At 36.3% G+C, this 16,364-nt stretch overlaps 4 protein-coding genes across 4 annotated transcripts; 1 reads left to right on the top strand and 3 right to left on the bottom strand.

Annotated features, from left to right (window-relative positions):
- Positions 1-489: 489 nt before the first annotated feature.
- On the bottom strand, positions 490-962 carry LOC108047639. The gene is made up of 2 exons (XM_017127918.1): positions 866-962; positions 490-801 (listed from the first exon to the last, which is right to left on the bottom strand). The coding sequence occupies exons 1-2, from the start codon at positions 935-937 to the stop codon at positions 616-618; spliced, it is 258 nt and encodes an 85-aa protein (XP_016983407.1). The 5' UTR covers positions 938-962; the 3' UTR covers positions 490-615.
- Positions 963-1,885: 923 nt separating this feature from the next.
- LOC108047634 lies at positions 1,886-2,555 on the bottom strand. Its single transcript, XM_017127897.1, has 3 exons — positions 2,445-2,555; positions 2,287-2,376; positions 1,886-2,226 (listed from the first exon to the last, which is right to left on the bottom strand). Exons 1-3 carry the CDS (start codon positions 2,514-2,516, stop codon positions 2,017-2,019), a joined length of 372 nt encoding a protein of 123 aa, XP_016983386.1. The 5' UTR covers positions 2,517-2,555; the 3' UTR covers positions 1,886-2,016.
- A 4,166-nt stretch (positions 2,556-6,721) lies between these two features.
- LOC108047629 lies at positions 6,722-7,556 on the top strand. Its single transcript, XM_017127893.2, has 2 exons — positions 6,722-6,858; positions 7,148-7,556. Exons 1-2 carry the CDS (start codon positions 6,799-6,801, stop codon positions 7,358-7,360), a joined length of 273 nt encoding a protein of 90 aa, XP_016983382.1. The 5' UTR covers positions 6,722-6,798; the 3' UTR covers positions 7,361-7,556.
- A 4,220-nt stretch (positions 7,557-11,776) lies between these two features.
- Positions 11,777-12,919, bottom strand: LOC108047631 (mitochondrial import inner membrane translocase subunit TIM14-3). Its single transcript, XM_017127895.2, has 2 exons — positions 12,667-12,919; positions 11,777-12,131 (listed from the first exon to the last, which is right to left on the bottom strand). The coding sequence occupies exons 1-2, from the start codon at positions 12,859-12,861 to the stop codon at positions 11,940-11,942; spliced, it is 387 nt and encodes a 128-aa protein (XP_016983384.1). The 5' UTR covers positions 12,862-12,919; the 3' UTR covers positions 11,777-11,939.
- Between the last annotated feature and the right edge of the window lie 3,445 nt (positions 12,920-16,364).

Below are 16,364 nucleotides of genomic sequence, written 5' to 3'. Positions count from 1 at the left end.
GATTCGGTGGGCTAATGTAACCATCCCTCGGATCTTCGATGGCCACGCAACGCACGCGTAAATTATGTAATTAAAATTCCGCACCTTAATTCGGGCAATTTATTACACGAGCTTTTGACTAATTGGATAACGATCTTTAACTATGTCCACTAAATACGGGGCACTGTGTGTAATATAAAGGTCGGAAATGGGGGGCGCTGATGTACTTATGAGTTCATAAGCGATTGCATTCGCCGATAGAGCCCGCGATTAATTGAATTTTTACTGGGAGTCGCTTGGAAGGTGTGTGGAATCCAGCCGAGTGATTAACTATATGGAAATTTTCGGTATGATGGGAGAATAAAGTAATTTGGAAGGCTTTTCATTTGCCTAATAAATCAGTAAATTAATTAGGTGTGTACAAATATTTTATTTGACTCAGTATAAGCCGAACTGAGATCCCTTTTCGAACTTATAAAATAAATATATACCTTTTAATAAAAGAAAATATTTTGCAATGCTCGGGAAATTTTATTATAAGAAATTCGGATGCCAGAGTGCAAAAGCAAAAGGATAACGTTTGCTATTAAATTTAAGGCCACGAGACTTTTGGCTTATAAAACTGGTCCTTTGAAATTATCGACTTGCATTTGTGGCATTTCCAGAAGCCGCAGGTGCAGTTGCATTAGCTCCACTCGATGCTGTTGATCCTGTTGATCCACTTGATCCATTTCCCTGGGATGCACTTGATGCATTACCTTTGCACAAAAAAAAATCAGGAACAAATCTGCAGAAAAAGGTTGATGCTGGTGCAAAGAAGAACTGAAATATGTCCAAAATGAATAACAATTTAATAAATATATATTTAGTCTATTTGAGAACTTACTGCCGTTGTAGGCGGTTGCAAACTGAGGAAGAGGGCCACAAATAATCCAAGAACGGCTACTGAAATCTTCATTTTGACTTGAAAGTACTCGAACTGATTTGAAAATGCCAAGAACTTCGATATTTATGGGGAAAAATTCCATTTGTACACTCTATGGCGATAAGAAAGTTAATTTGGTCGTGTTTCAATACGAATCGTGCAACTTAAGCCAACTATCGTAAAGCAAAATTATCTTTTTTAATAGAAAAACCTTTTAAAGATCTGAATCTTAAGTGAAAATAACTCCAAAGGGTTTAATTAAAATAGTGGTTAAACTTTTTTCCTAAGATAAAAATTATCTACAACTTTTAAGTGAAACACAAAATAGAACTATGAAAAAAAACGAGTTTTAACGTAAAATTTAACGAGAAAAATACAAAAATTACAAGTCCAACATTTGAAGAAGATTATTTCAACAAATTTAATATTTATTAAATACTAGTAATTAATGCCAAGGAATTATAATAGTCCATGCAATACTTTTTGTTTGCAATTATCTCATTAAATATTATGAACTGTAAGTAGAACTATAAAAACTAAGACTAAAAACTTCAAATTCACAATTGAATACCTATATTACCATTAAATTGAAAAATACTGTTCGGATTCAGTAATCTTATTAAATATTACGAACTACAAGTGTAACTATAATAACTAAGACTTAAAAACTTTTATATGCAAAATGAAATAAATATTTATAAGATATATTTCCATTTTAAATAAAAATGTAATACTTGCCTTAGAATATCCACTTTTCTATTAAAATTACTGAACTTAATATAATATAAAGAAATATGAACGAGAAGTTTCTGTACCGTGTATTTTATTTGTTAGTGAGCCTCCAGCTTGTTTTGATATCCATAAATAAAAAAACACATTTTTATTGAATGTTTTAGTTTTATTTATTTGTAAGGCCTTTTTTATTGATCAATTTAAAATACCCATAAACCCGCTCCTGTTAAAAAATATACAATTTTCAAATGTTTTTCAATGCTTGGGGAATATATTTAAGGGGCTGGCATGCCAAGGTGCAAAAACAAAAGGATTAAGTGCATTAATATAAATTCAATATTTTGGTTCGGTTGATTTTCTGTCGGGGAACTTTTAGATCTCTAAGTATAGAGCCCGGGAATTAAATCAGGGCCGCCCAAAACGCGAATAGCACCTGCTGTTAAATTTCCGCTTGCAGCCGTAATATTCTGGTTACCTGACAAAATGGACGAAAAATCGCATTTCTGGCAAAGATCCTTAAAAATTGTAAATTCACAAAATTTTTTGTATTGAGTGCTGAGCAATTGCAAGAATTTTTCGTTGCTGGTGCTCTGAAATTAGATATGATTAGTATATAAATGTTGAACACAAATGTGCAAGTGTCATCTTACCGCATTCAAACCGAAACACAGGGGAATATTAAAAATGTATTGGGTTTGACAATAATTGAAGACCAAATCGTAAGCCGCTTTAATATCACACTAGTCAGAAAAATAGAAGGAACTATGTTTATAAAGGACATGTGTAGTTTCGTTTTTAGGAAACATACTGCCACGGTTGGCGATTGCAAGCTGCAAAGGACAGCTACAAAAAGTCCAATAGTTGCAATGGTTATCTTCATCTTGACTCGGAGGGTAATGGAAACTGATTTTGGAAGGCTTCAAGGAATAGTATTTATACAAAAAATATAACATCCTTTGGTCTCTGTAGTGGTATGAATTTATATATTTAAAGGCTTAAAGTCGTGACCTTAATATAAATCGTGAATTCTCGGGTGTTATCTTAATAGAAAACTTTAACCTATTATTACAATATCACCTTTAGTAAATGTTTATTTTCCATATATCTTATGTGCCCCTTAATGAAAATAGGATAAAAGCAGCTTTTATTGATGTTTTTTTCTAGGGATATCTTTATGATGTTATTGTAATTCGCAGTTAACAAACATCAAAACATTTTTACTATCCAAATGATGAAATTATAGTTAAAATACTATTTCTGATGTTACAAAGAAAAACCAAGAAAGGAGGCAAAACTTCGGCAAGCCGAAGTTTATATACCCTTGCAGTTATTACAAAACGACTAAATTTTAATTTGTATGCCTATATTACTAAAAACAATGAAGCTATGTCGATTTTGCTCTGCATTATCGGCTTAAACTTGGTAAAGTTATGGACTCTCGAAGTCCAATTTTGAGTCAACGTTGAACAAGTCATCCGAAAATTAGAAATAACTAACATGAAAATGTGTCAAAAAATCGGTCAACGCCAAAATGAAAATTTTGAATGCAGATTTTTTGAGAATTCAACCACAAGTCCTTAGAGGTATGCCACTTTGGAATCGGATTACATTTGGACAAGTTATGGAATCTAGAAGTCCACTTGTGGGTCACCTTTGGGCAACTCATCGAAAACTTAGAAAAAACCAACATGAAAATGGGTCAACAAATCGGTCAACGCTAAAATGAAAATTTTGAATGTAGATTTTTTGAGAATTCAACCACAAGTCTTTAGAGGTATGCCACTTTGGAATCGGATTACATTTGGAAAAGTTATGGAATCTAGAAGTCCACTTGTGGGTCACCTTTGGGCAACTCATCGAAAACTTAGAAATAACCAACATGAAAATGGGTCAAAAAATCGGTCAACGCTAAAATGAAAATTTTGAATGCAGATTTTTTGAGAATTCAACCACAAGTCTTTAGAGGTATGTCACTTTGTAATCGGATTACATTTGGAAAAGTTATGGAATCTAGAAGTCCACTTGTGGGTCACCTTTGGGCAACTCATCCAAAACTTAGAAAAAACCAACATGAAAATGGGTCAAAAAATCGGTCAACGCTAAAATGAAAATTTTGAATGCAGATTTTTTGAGAATTCAACCACAAGTCTTTAGAGGTATGCCACTTTGGAATCGGATTACATTTGGAAAAGTTATGGAATCTAGAAGTGGAAATCTAAAATCTAGAATCCACTTGTGGGTCACCTTTGGGCAACTCATCGAAAACTTAGAAATAACTAACATGAAAATGGGTCAAAAAATCGGTCAACGCTAAAATGAAAATTTTGAATGCAGATTTTTTGAGAATTCAACCACAAGTCTTTAGAGGTATGCCACTTTGGAATCGGATTACATTTGGAAAAGTTATGGAATCTAGAAGTCCACTTGTGGGTCACCTTTGGGCAACTCATCGAAAACTTAGAAATAACCAACATGAAAATGGGTCAAAAAATCAGTCAACGCTAAACTGAAAATTTTGAATGCAGATTTTTTGAGAATTCAACCACAAGTCTTTAGAGGTATGCCACTTTGAAATCGGATTACATTTGGAAAAGTTATGGAATCTAGAAGTCCACTTGTGGGTCACCTTTGGGCAACTCATCGAAAACTTAGAAATAACTAACATGAAAATGGGTCAAAAAATCGGTCAACGCTAAAATGAAAGTTTTGAATGCAGATTTTTTGCGAATTCAACCACAAGTCTTTAGAGGTATGCCACTTTGGAATCGGATTACATTTGGAAAAGTTATGGACTCTCTAAGTCCAATTTTTGGTCAACGTTGAACAAGTCATCCGAAAATTAGAAATAACTAACATGAAAATGGGTCAAAAAATCGGTCAACGCTAAAATGAAAATTTTGAATGCAGATTTTTTGAAAATTCAACCACAAGTCTTTAGAGGTATGCCACTTTGGAATCGGATTACATTTGGACAAGTTATGGAATCTAGAAGTCCACTTGGGTCACCTTGGGCAACCATCGAAAACTTAAAAACCAACAAAAAATGGGTCAAAAAATCGGTCAACTCAAAAAAAATTTGAATGCAGATTTTTGAGAATTCAACCACAAGTCTTTAGAGGTATGCCACTTTGTAATCGGATTACATTTGGAAAAGTTATGGAATCTAGAAGTCCACTTGTGGGTCACCTTTGGGCAACTCATCCAAAACTTAGAAAAACCAACATGAAAATGGGTCAAAAAAATCGGTCAACGCTAAAATGAAAATTTTGAATGCAGATTTTTTGAGAATTCAACCACAAGTCTTTAGAGGTATGCCACTTTGGAATCGGATTACATTTGGAAAAGTTATGGAATCTAGAAGTCCATTTGTGGGTCACCTTTGGGCAACTCATCGAAAACTTAGAAAAAACCAACATGAAAATGGGTCAAAAAATCGGTCAACGCTAAAATGAAAATTTTGAATGCAGATTTTTTGAGAATTCAACCACAAGTCTTTAGAGGTATGCTACTTTGAAATCGGATTACATTTGGAAAAGTTATGGAATCTAGAAGTCCACTTGTGGGTCACCTTTGGGCAACTCATCGAAAACTTAGAAAAAACCAACATGAAAATGGGTCAAAAAATCGGTCAACGCTAAAATGAAAATTTTGAATGCAGATTTCTTGAGAATTCAACCACAAGTCTTTAGAGGTATGCCACTTTGGAATCGGATTACATTTGGAAAAGTATGGACTCTCGAAGTCCAATTTTGGGTCAACGTTGAACAAGTCATCCGAAAATTAGAAATAACTAACATGAAAATGGGTCAAGAAATCGGTCAACGCTAAAATGAAAATTTTGAATGCCGATTTTTTGAGAATTCAACCAGAAGTCTTTAGAGGTATGCCACTTTGGAATCGGATTACATTTGGAAAAGTTATGGAATCTAGAAGTCCAATTGTGGGTCACGTTTGGGCAACTCATCGGAAGCTTAGAAAAAACCAACATGAAAATGGGTCAAAAATGTGTTCAACGATAAATTGAAACATTTTAATGCAGATTTTTAGAGAATCGAATCACAAGTCTTTAGAGGTATGCCACTTTGAAATCGTCTTAAGTTTGGTAAAGTTATGGACCCTCGAAGTCCAATTTTAAGTCACTCTTTTACAAGACATCGGAAAATTGGAAATAATTATATATTTTCCAAAATTATACATGTTATGCATTCTTAAAACTCATACTTTATTTAAATTTTACATATCTACCCTATTCAGCCTCTTTTATAATGCAAGGGAGTGACAGTAACGGGCAGTAACGGTCATAGAATTAATTATATAGGATAACCTATAGCCGCCATATAACTGAACGATCGGAAATGCCATAACTTTGGTGTTTTTAAAGTTAAAGTTTGGATTTTGTATGGTTTTTATATTTGCCCAATCAATCCGAACTACCCAATTTCATAAGGATCGGCCGACTATATCCTATAGCTGCCATATAACTGAACGATTGGAAATGCCATAATTTACAGAATATTCTGAAAGGGTATATCAACTTCCCGAAGATAGCTTTCCTTTCTTGTTAAAGTTTATATAATTATTTTTTTTTAAGAATACTCTATGTATAAATTTGAAGCCATGGACAATTTTGAGTTAATATTTAATGTGTGGCCAATGGGCCAATAATTCACAGCCAAACATGACAACTAACGCTTTTTGCGCATACATAATACACAAATTGCTCACCGCTTTTTTCAAGCACGTTCTGGTCAATAATTCGCACAGCCATTGATGGAAATTAAAACACAAATCAAACGACGGCAGCGGCATGAAAAAAAGCAATTTCCATCATTAAAGCGGGCAATTGAATGAGTCAACAGAGCCGACAGGTGAATCGGAAAGGTGAGAAGTGGGCGGAGGGTATGACGCCGTGGGCTAAAAATAAACCCTATATACCATACACCATATACTATATAGTAATGGCAGGGTCAACGGAGCTTTTCGTTATGCGGCACACGTGGGGCCCCGATTATAATGCCTTTCAGCCGATTTGCGGGTCTCAATCCGCTGGCTATTTTGCGGTTTCAGTTCGTTTTCGCCGCTCAACGAAAAATGTTGTGAGGCATTCCTTAACCCCGACAAAAACTCGCGCTATATATATACATATTTCGCCGATTCTGGTCATGGCTTTTCTTTTCAACCTATTGACTCTTCTGGCAGTGGCCGCCATTTCCATACACGTGGTAAGTGGCAAATCAATAAGGAAAAACGTGTTTTTGGTGAAAAACAAAAGTATATTTAACTGTGGAGTAGAAATTTTATTGTTTTTTTTTTTATTTTTGTGAATGTGGGACTATTTACATACAGTAGAAATCTACTGAACTTCGTTTATAGTTTTTATTTTTATAAAATAAAAACTGTTGAATTTACCAATTGTGCTAGTCCTGAAAACTTATAATGAAAAAGTGATATATAGTTTTTAGGTATACAAAATAATATTTTTAGATAATAATTCAAGTTTTCCTTTTGCAGACTCTTGCACTGGAATTCATGGATGAAGGGGCTTTGGGAAACGATGAGGCCCATCATTTGGACGATGAATCCTCCGCTGAGGTGCCTGGAATTTTGACGGGTTATACCAGGGATACCATCGCTCATTTTAATCCAAGAAAGGCAGATGCGGGATTTCGACAACTATGGGAACGTGTTCCTCTACAAAAAATCGATGTGATTAAGCGGAGATAGTGAAACTTACTCAAAACAACGTTTACTTACTCAAAGTCATGACCAAATCACCAATTATCTCAATTGAAATGTTAATTACATTGAAATGGAATATTTCGAATTAACAATATTTAAATTCTTTTTTTTTTAAGCTTGTAAAGCACTCAACAACTTATTCGTAAGTATAGTAAAATAAAAGATAGCAGAGCAAATTGTATATTAATGTGTAGATTGGCTTGAACCAAATTAAGAGGTAACTAAAATTAAAAAGCCTCGAAGGCATTAATATAGAAAAAGAACGATTTAAGATAAATATTTATTGAAAGCTTAACTATTTCTGCAGCATGGTAATGTTCCTTTGGAAGTTATACTGAACATTTTTACAAGAAACCATAAATGTGGTAAAAGAACAATTCCCCTCGAGGTTTTTTGGGTCAAACCTTTTTGCTTTCGGACCCGGGGGCTAAACCACCCACCAATAACCCACCCAACTGTGTGGTTTCCCCCTCTTTAAAACCCAATGCAACCTTCAGCCCAAGTAGTTCTTAGAAAAGTAATAAGAAGAAAAAAACCGTGGAAAAAGCGGCCCTCCTAGGGTAAAACTTTTTATTTGCATTTTGTTTTAAGCAATGGAAGGAGACACAAAAAAAAAAAGTGAGACCAAGTCTGTTTCTGTTTCGGGTTTATTTTTTATCCTATTTTTTGCTGCTTTTTGCTGGTTGTTTCTTCTTTGTTTTGTAGAAAAATGCACAAGTTTTATGGTAGCATAAAAGTTTTTGTGGGGAAAACTTTGCACTTGTCTTGCCGAAAGGGTTTTACAATGATGCGCTATATGCGACACGCCCCCTCGAACTGTCCAAGTGGGCGTGTCGAGCACTTAATATTTCTGGCATATCATTAGGCGAACAATATCCCCGAAAACTGATTCAGGAAGTGGGCTTTTTGGGATGCCTTTGCTCTATAAACTTTTTGTATTTCTCTGTTTTTTTTTGTTTTTTTGTTTTTTTGGCCAGAATGCGACACTCAGTCAGTCAACCTTCGCGGTTACTTAACCCCAGAAAGCAACTTTCGGCTGACCACTCTGAATGGCCAGCATGCATTATCATTAAAATAAATTATTAGAGTCCAGTGTGGCCACAACTAAAACGCATTTTGCACGTTTTGTGTGCGAGAATTTTTTACACGATTTTTACAACTTTTTTTGCGGTTGCGCTAAGTACACAAAAGCATTCTGCAAAAAGGGAGGGATGGGATGGTTAAAGATAAAAAGTCAAGTTGAATGCGTTTAGAGTTAGGATGTAGCATTTAGTTAACCCACAAGACGCACACAAGAAATAACTTTGCATACTTTTAGGCAGCTCATGTTAAATACTAATGCAACCAAAGGGCCAGGCAGCACCATCAAAAGACAATGAAAACGGGGATGGAAAGTGTGCAGGAAGCCACGTAATTTCTCAAGTAACCTAACCACGTAAAGCATAAAATATTTGCCTTTGAGTCGGGGCAAAAGTATGTCCAAGAAGTTGCCCAGTTGCCGCAAAAACAAGTTGCAAGCCGCTCATTTGAATACCCGGCTACGAACTCGGACATGCAAACAACTTTGACCACGCATTTGTTGGAGGCTGTGGATGCAAGTGGCAAACAAAATACATTCCCCTTACCGAATATCTTAATGCCCTAGAATATGAAATTTAAGTTTTATTTTAAGCCAAGTTTCCCATGCTCTTTTTGCAAAACATACATATATTTTGTTTCTTTGATAGTTTCACGAAATTTAAGAATTTGTTTATTTGACATAGTAACAGTATAGTTATAAATATCTTTATGCATAAGTTTCTGTCGCCATACGCTTTAAAAATAATATAGTTCTGATGGTATTAAAAAAACCAAAATTTTCAATTTGTTTCAAAGATATGAATAACAAATTTGGAATAAGTACATTAATTGGTAATGTACAAAATTTTATATTCCTTCTTTTATTATGAAAATGTCCTAATAGTTGTGACAAAGTTAGATATAAATTAAAATAAGATATAAATTAAATTAGTTAATAGTTTAAGGACAAATAAAACTTTCTTTAGAAATCTGAATTAAAAATAAAACTTTAATGGTTCTTTATCCATTCATCGATTAAGCAAATACATTTTTGTTTGGCTTCTCGATGCAAACGTCTCGCCAAAATCAAGGAACCCCCTGAAGAGACGTTAAAAATAGACAAAAGAACCGGCAAAAGGAGCTGGACGTAGGTGACGATGCCAAGTCAGGGACAGAAAGGCGGCAGGAGTCAGCCAGTTGACTGGCCACATGCTTCATGCTGCCAGGCACATGCAATTTGTAAGCCAAAGCGCATAATTTACAACGGGGAGAAGGTCCTGGGACCCAGCTCGCAGGACCTCAAACTTGGACTTGGCCATAATATCCACTGCCCCGTTTGCATCTTGGCCAATGAAGTGCCGGTTGCGGCCAGTTCATCTTGGGTCCCTGAAGGAGAATCATTCGAAGTCACGGCCCAGGGAGGCGGTTTACACCGATTGTGGTTGCCCTTAGGAAAAACAGTGCTGCAACTGGCAAAGGAGCTGTGATAAATAGCCCACAATAAAGTAAATATTTGCTTGGTTTATCAATGGCAGGCTTCTGATTTTCTTTTAACGCGTAATCTCTGCAAATCCATTGGAGTTTTGGATTATATAATTAGGTAAACATTTTAAAGACGTATTTTTTTATTCTTTCTTTTACCACAATGAGCTCTATAAATTTAACAAAAACTCCCATCCAGAAATACGATGCTTTAAGTTTATTAACAGCAAACTTGTAAACATTATTTTAAGATAAATATTTTTCGAGATTTCTTTGGGATCCCCTTACCAATGTTTTATATTAAATCAATAACCATTTAAAATATTTACATTTTTATAATATATTTGTAGTCTTTATTATATTTAAAATCAATTTATTGCTTTGTGAAGTTGTCATTATGTAGCTTTTATCTTCGTTAATAACATTACGGTGTTCTAGTTCTAATAACATAAGGTTGGATTGACTTCCTTGGAAACATTTTGAAATCTATGCGGAAATTAAAGGCTTGGACTCATTTGCATGCCAGTGAATTACATTCGGAGGCCTATCTGTCGACTTAGTTCTTGAGTTTATTCTTTCTCGGGGACTCCTTAGTTTTCGTCCTTTTGCCGCAGCGAACTCTCGAGGAGAAGAGGCCAGGATTCGCGTGGGCTTAAGTGTCCTGGCCGAAAAGGAGTGGCCAGTCAAGTGGCCACGGCCATAAAAAGATGGGGGAAGCACGAGTAAGCGGTGTCCGCAAGAAAATAACTTTTAGCAAATTAAGTTTGTTAGTAATTAGAACACCACTAAGGACACCTGAGCGCCGGTTGAATTTATACTCGTACTCGTACTCGCACTCGCACAGCCAGAAGACAGGACAACACACAACAATTAAACTTGCCGCCTCTAATTCCACCTCCTTTTTCGGTGGCGAATTCTTCGTCCTTCATCCTCAGGTATCCTTTCCTCGTTCTCCGCCCCTGAAGTAACAAAAGTTCCTCCAAGTCGTCTTGTCGAAAATTCCTCAACTCGAAAGTTGCCAACTTTGATGTCCAAGAAGACTGGAAAAGGAGATGCATTTTTTGGAGCTGGGGAGGGCAACCGTCAAGTGCATGCCTGGACATCGGCCAGTTGCTCCTTTCCGCTTAACCCACTAATCACCAGTAGTCGAAAATTCCAGCAGCGATTTTGAAGTTTCGCAATTTTCAAAAATCCTTTGGGTAATGATCATGAAAAATATTTTTCAAAAAAGGGTTTAATTACATTTTTTTATAGGCGTTTTGCTAAATTGTTGCCTTAATTTAATTAAAACGAAGAAAAATGAATGCCTAAGCAAATAATCCAATTTCAGTGCTTCAGAAACTGGTCATTATTAAAGAACTTACACAAGCTCTTGAATTAAAGCTGAAATTCAGTTTAAATTCCATGTAGTCTTATTAATTAAAACCTTTAAATTTCAAATGAATTCATTAGTTAAAATTCTTTAATTAAAAATGTATACATATTTGTTATCAATTCATAGAAAGAATTCCATACAGTCAGCTCCTTTTGGTCCTTTGACCACAATTTAGGGGAGATATATAGAGGGTTAACATAACCCGCACTCTCAACTAGCACTGTGGCCAAGTGGCAAAAGTTTGGCAGCTTAAGGAGCAGCAGAAAGCAGTTCAGTTGACCCAAGTACACAACGAACAGGTACTTTGTGGCGTGCGTGGGACAGGAAAAAGGATCGCAAGAAGGAGCAGGAGGAGTTCTTCTCTGAGGACAGGACATTAGCAGCAGTGTTTCACAAAAGCAAAATAAATGCTCGTTTGTATACCATACCACATACTTAAATATGTTTACGCATTTAGGATAGTTCAAATAATGCTTATACCCTAATATGTTTGCTATAGAGAACGTTTATCTAATTTTAGTTGTACTACACATCTTTAAACTATTATTTGCCAAAAAAAAACATGATCAATTTTGACTTTGAATAGAACATCCAAGTTCCAGTCGATCGGTTGTCATTTGGGACTCTCCAGTCCCCCCGAATCGTTATCTATCTGGACCGATTTCTGCGATCTAGCAGCACATGCTTGGCCTCGTTGATTTTAGCGGCCAGATATGGTGACCCATTGCGATCCGGATGGTTGGCCAGGATGACCCGTCGGTGGGCCTCCCGCATTCGGCTCCATGGGGCGCTGACACTGGTGCCCAGAATTTGAGATGCTTCGCGGGGCGTCATCCGCTCCTGGGGGTTAAAACAAGGCTCATTATTATAGCGATCCTATTTAATAGATCTATTGACTAAGGTACTCGCATTTATATTATTTTTAACCGACTATGTTTTTATTTTTGATGCCGAGAAGTTTGTTCAACTACACGGACCGCGTCTATTTTATTTTGAATTTTAAGAATAAGTTATTTACTTAATAAGGATGGAATGTGAAATGAATATAACATTCGGATAAAGAAATTGCATGTACATTTTATTAAATTTTAAAGCCTTTATTATTTTGAATTTTAAGAATAAGTAATTTACTTAATAAGAATTGAAATTGAAACAAATATTATATTCGGATAAAGAAATTGCTTATACATTTTATTGAATTTTATGGGTGTGCCATGAATTTAAATGAATGATGCTAAAGAATTCGCGTTAGCATGCTATTTTTAATAGTTCGCTTGATTGAAAACCAAATAAAAACAAATATTAGTTTATGCTATTAAATTTTAAGTAAGAATAAAAAACGTGAATGTACACTGCTAAGGAATTCGCGTTTTACCTGAAAGCCGCCGCTATAAAAGCGTCTGGTTCCAATATTTCCCAAGCGTGCCCACAGCTGGCCAAACCGATTGAAGGCGGTGGGCGATCGGCGGAGGAGTAGACCGCAGGCAGCCACGCCCACTGCCACGCCCATTCCTAGGCCAACAAAAGGCAGGGAGTTGCTAACGGATTGCGATAATTTACTGGTCTGCATTTTAAATCTGTTCAATTGTCGCCCGAATCAAAAAAAAAAGTTACTGAATAATGTTGAATGCGGAGAATTTGAAAGTTGACTGGATAAACTGGTGACACGACATAAATCCCTTAGGTAAACAATGCTACTATTCTTTTTAAATATAAACAAAATGCAAATATTCGGCACTGATTTTCGAATTCCAAATTCAGAAGGTTATAAAATATACAAGATACAAAAGGTACACTCCAAAACCCTAAGTTAAATAATTTTCAAGTACACCCAAAAAAACCCAATCAAAATGGGCCCTTAATGTTTTTGAGTAGCAATCAATTTAAGCCTTCTTAAAGTTCTCATAATGCAGACAAAGGCTGAAAGCAGGGCCACACTTTCACTTTATTAACACCAAATTAATTTTGTCTTGAAAGAACACACATTCAAATGTATAAGCCGAAAGCCCCCGAAACTAGAGTTACACACATGAATACATTTCGTGCTCAGTTGAGTGCAGCGATTGAATTTTAAACAAGAACGACAAATGCCGGCAATCAAGTCAAGTCAAGAAGGAAAATGAACTTGGGAAGGAAACTCCAAGGCGACGGGCGCTATAATCAATATGCAGCAGTCAATAAAGAAGGAGCAACAATTACACAGGACCTCAGAAATTTCTAAGGGGTGAGGGGGGATGCCCCATAGTTTTGCAATGTGCGTCGGTTAAATGATGTGTAATCGTCTTATGTGCACTCGAATGCCTTTTGGCTTCTAATATGGCCGGGCATCAAGGACCCAGGACTAAAGGACTACAGGACTTCACATAGGACCACACACACACACACACACACACACATTGGAATACTGAGGACAAAGGCCGGACCATCGAGGACCCAAGATCCCCCAAGTGCACACACAAAAGAAAACTTTGCCATAGGCTGACCTCAAAATGCACAACGACACAAACTTTAATTTAGAATCAATTCAGGCGTGAATAATAAACCACAAGAAACCAAACAGAGAGAGAGTTCAGTTCCCCGAGACGAAGTGAAAGTGTTGCCCTTTGTCCTCTCGAAAATTTAGTTACAACACAACACCGAAAGTTTGCCAAGTTTTCCGGGCAAACAAACAAAACTCTGGAGTGCGGAGTAGCCCGTACCCCCAGAATTTACCCAAAAACCGCAACACTTCCGCTCCTCGAGCATCCTGTCCATGGACAGGAAATTCCTGCCGAGCGGTCCTCCTCGGCTATCAATATTGTTTTCCTATTAAATTGATCATTGGCCAGTCAACAATTGCGGCCTTTGTCCTTTGTCCTTTTGACCATCGCCCGTTTGTCTGGTATTTCCAAAGCACTGACCAAAAATACGGAATAGTTTTGGATTCTTATCTTACCATATAATCGGATTAAGTTATTACAAGCAATTCATACTTAAACTTTAATGGTTTCCAATGTATGGGAAAGTATTATATATTTATTAGCTAAGATATCAGGTTATAATATTATTTGCTTAAAAAATAAAAGCACTTTACAAAATACTTCAACAAAAATTGTTGGTAGTGACTTTGTAGCACTAGCAATATTGAAATAGTTTTTTTAATATTAATTTTGGTATATTTCCTACACAGAAGAACTAACATTATTTAATATATAGATTTAGATCCTTTTATGATTATAATTTTTCATAAAAACGTCTTATACAAAAAATTAAATTAATTACATTTTCAATATTAGTTCAAAGCTTTGAAAATTGTTTCATAAATAATAAAATCGTTTATTGCTATTGAATTATAATTGATGTGTATAGCAATAAACGATTATTAAATTATAATCGAGCTGTTATTATTGGGCGAGTTTGTTATATAATTACTTTTTGCATTTATTTCTTGCAGTGAACTCGGACAAAATCGTGTGTATTGGAAATTCCTGTTGCACCAGAAATGCATCCAATACCTTGGGTGTTGGATATTTGCGGCATCCAGCCAATGTCAATCAATTGCGGCAATTCATCGAGGATGTGAGGCCCTCAAGTGGGTAAACAAAAACAGTTGCCTACTTACAGACATCAGGACATCGGGACATCAGGACATCGGGACATCAGGACATCGGGACACCAGACATCAGGACATTGGGTGGAGCAGTCAATCAGTCAGTTCCTGGTTCGCTGATCTGTGAGCCTGTGAGTCCTGTGAGTCCTCTGATTCCTGGGAGTCCTGTAAGCTGCTCCATTTGCTTCAACACCCACTGCAAATTAAATTCATTAGTCAACTTCCGGCTGGGATTCGAAAATCGTGGGAATGGAATGTGTTGCCATGTGCTGGCTGCTGTCAATTCAGACGGATTTGAAGTCAACTCAATTTGAAATCAATAGTGTGTGAATAATCCTTTCACACCGACGCACATGCATCTAATATGCCCCATCTCAAAGTCCCCGGGGGAAAATTGCATCTGGTGCCTGGGATTGTCTAGTCTGGATGGTTGGATAAATGGTTGGATGACTGGATGGATGGATGGTTGAATGGAAGGATGGATGGATGGATGGATGGATGGATGGCTGACTAACTGGCTGCCTGGATTGCTGGGCACTTGAAAACGTTTTTGCATTGATTGCACTTCATATCAGCCATCCAGTCAGTGATTCGTTCGCTCATTCATTCATTCATTCACTCGCTCAAGCAGGCCGTTTATTCATGCCACTCGCATATGTTGCATCGTCATTTTTTGGGGAGCGAGGTTGCCCGAAACCCAGTCCCAAAACCCAAATGCAACGCCAAGTAGACATGGCAACCAAAAAAGGCAAGCCATTAAGCGATGACGACGATGAAAGTATTTAAGCAATTCAATGGCATTTCGAATACGACACACAGAAAACAAAATAATCATAACTAAATTTCCAAATAAACAATCAACAGAAATACTTCCATTACATATAATTAATATGTTTAGTAATTTAATATATTTTAACAGTTCAAGACATAATTTAAAGATTAAACTATTTGAAACAACTTTCAAAATGATCTTAACAATTTCGAAGATAAATAGCTTGTGTATCGATTTTTAACCGATTCCTTACCAATTTGCAATAGATAAAATAGAAAATTCTCAATGCTAATTAAAATCTTTGCTTTACAATTTGGTTATAACAAAAAAAGATTAGATATGAAATCTTTTGTGGTGGAAAATAATGTATTCTAATTCATAATCAAATAACACTGAAGCTTCTAACTCTTGCATTAAAATGCCTATATATATTTCCTATAAAACAAGAATTTTATTATAATTTTTTGGAGTGCAACACCAACTGCACCACCCATTCGGCAGCTGCACCACTTCATCCCAGTCGAGTGGCAAGCAATGAGCTATGCATGCAATTCAAGTGCCGCATCTGCAACTGCAACTGGAAATGCAACTGCAACTGCAATTGCAGCGACTGGCCTCCGATCCCCCGATTCCCCGATTCCCAGACAACCAAAAAAGTGCACTGTAGTCCACGGGGAAGCCCCGAAATTTCGGTTGGCAGGGGCATTCCCAT

The sequence above is a fragment of the Drosophila rhopaloa genome, unplaced genomic scaffold (assembly GCF_018152115.1).
Source record: "Drosophila rhopaloa isolate 14029-0021.01 unplaced genomic scaffold, ASM1815211v1 contig_3, whole genome shotgun sequence".
Taxonomy (NCBI): Eukaryota; Metazoa; Arthropoda; class Insecta; order Diptera; family Drosophilidae; genus Drosophila; species Drosophila rhopaloa.
This window is presented reverse-complemented; position numbering and strand designations above follow the sequence as displayed.

Bases quoted from the DNA above. Each gene is read 5' to 3' on its own strand.
- LOC108047639 (XM_017127918.1), bottom strand. From the start codon at position 937: ATGAAGATTTCAGTAGCCGTTCTTGGATTATTTGTGGCCCTCTTCCTC. The intron at 802-865 runs GTAAGTTCTCAA...GACATATTTCAG, and splicing joins TGCAACCGCCTACAACGGCA to TTCTTCTTTGCACCAGCATC.
- LOC108047634 (XM_017127897.1), bottom strand. From the start codon at position 2,516: ATGAAGATAACCATTGCAACTATTGGACTTTTTGTAGCTGTCCTTTGC. The intron at 2,377-2,444 runs GTATGTTTCCTA...TTTTCTGACTAG, and splicing joins TGCAATCGCCAACCGTGGCA to TGTGATATTAAAGCGGCTTA. The intron at 2,227-2,286 runs GTAAGATGACAC...ATCTAATTTCAG, and splicing joins TGTGTTTCGGTTTGAATGCG to AGCACCAGCAACGAAAAATT.
- LOC108047629 (XM_017127893.2), top strand. From the start codon at position 6,799: ATGGCTTTTCTTTTCAACCTATTGACTCTTCTGGCAGTGGCCGCCATT. The intron at 6,859-7,147 runs GTAAGTGGCAAA...TTCCTTTTGCAG, and splicing joins CCGCCATTTCCATACACGTG to ACTCTTGCACTGGAATTCAT.
- LOC108047631 (XM_017127895.2), bottom strand. From the start codon at position 12,861: ATGCAGACCAGTAAATTATCGCAATCCGTTAGCAACTCCCTGCCTTTT. The intron at 12,132-12,666 runs GTAAAACGCGAA...TTTAACCCCCAG, and splicing joins TTTATAGCGGCGGCTTTCAG to GAGCGGATGACGCCCCGCGA.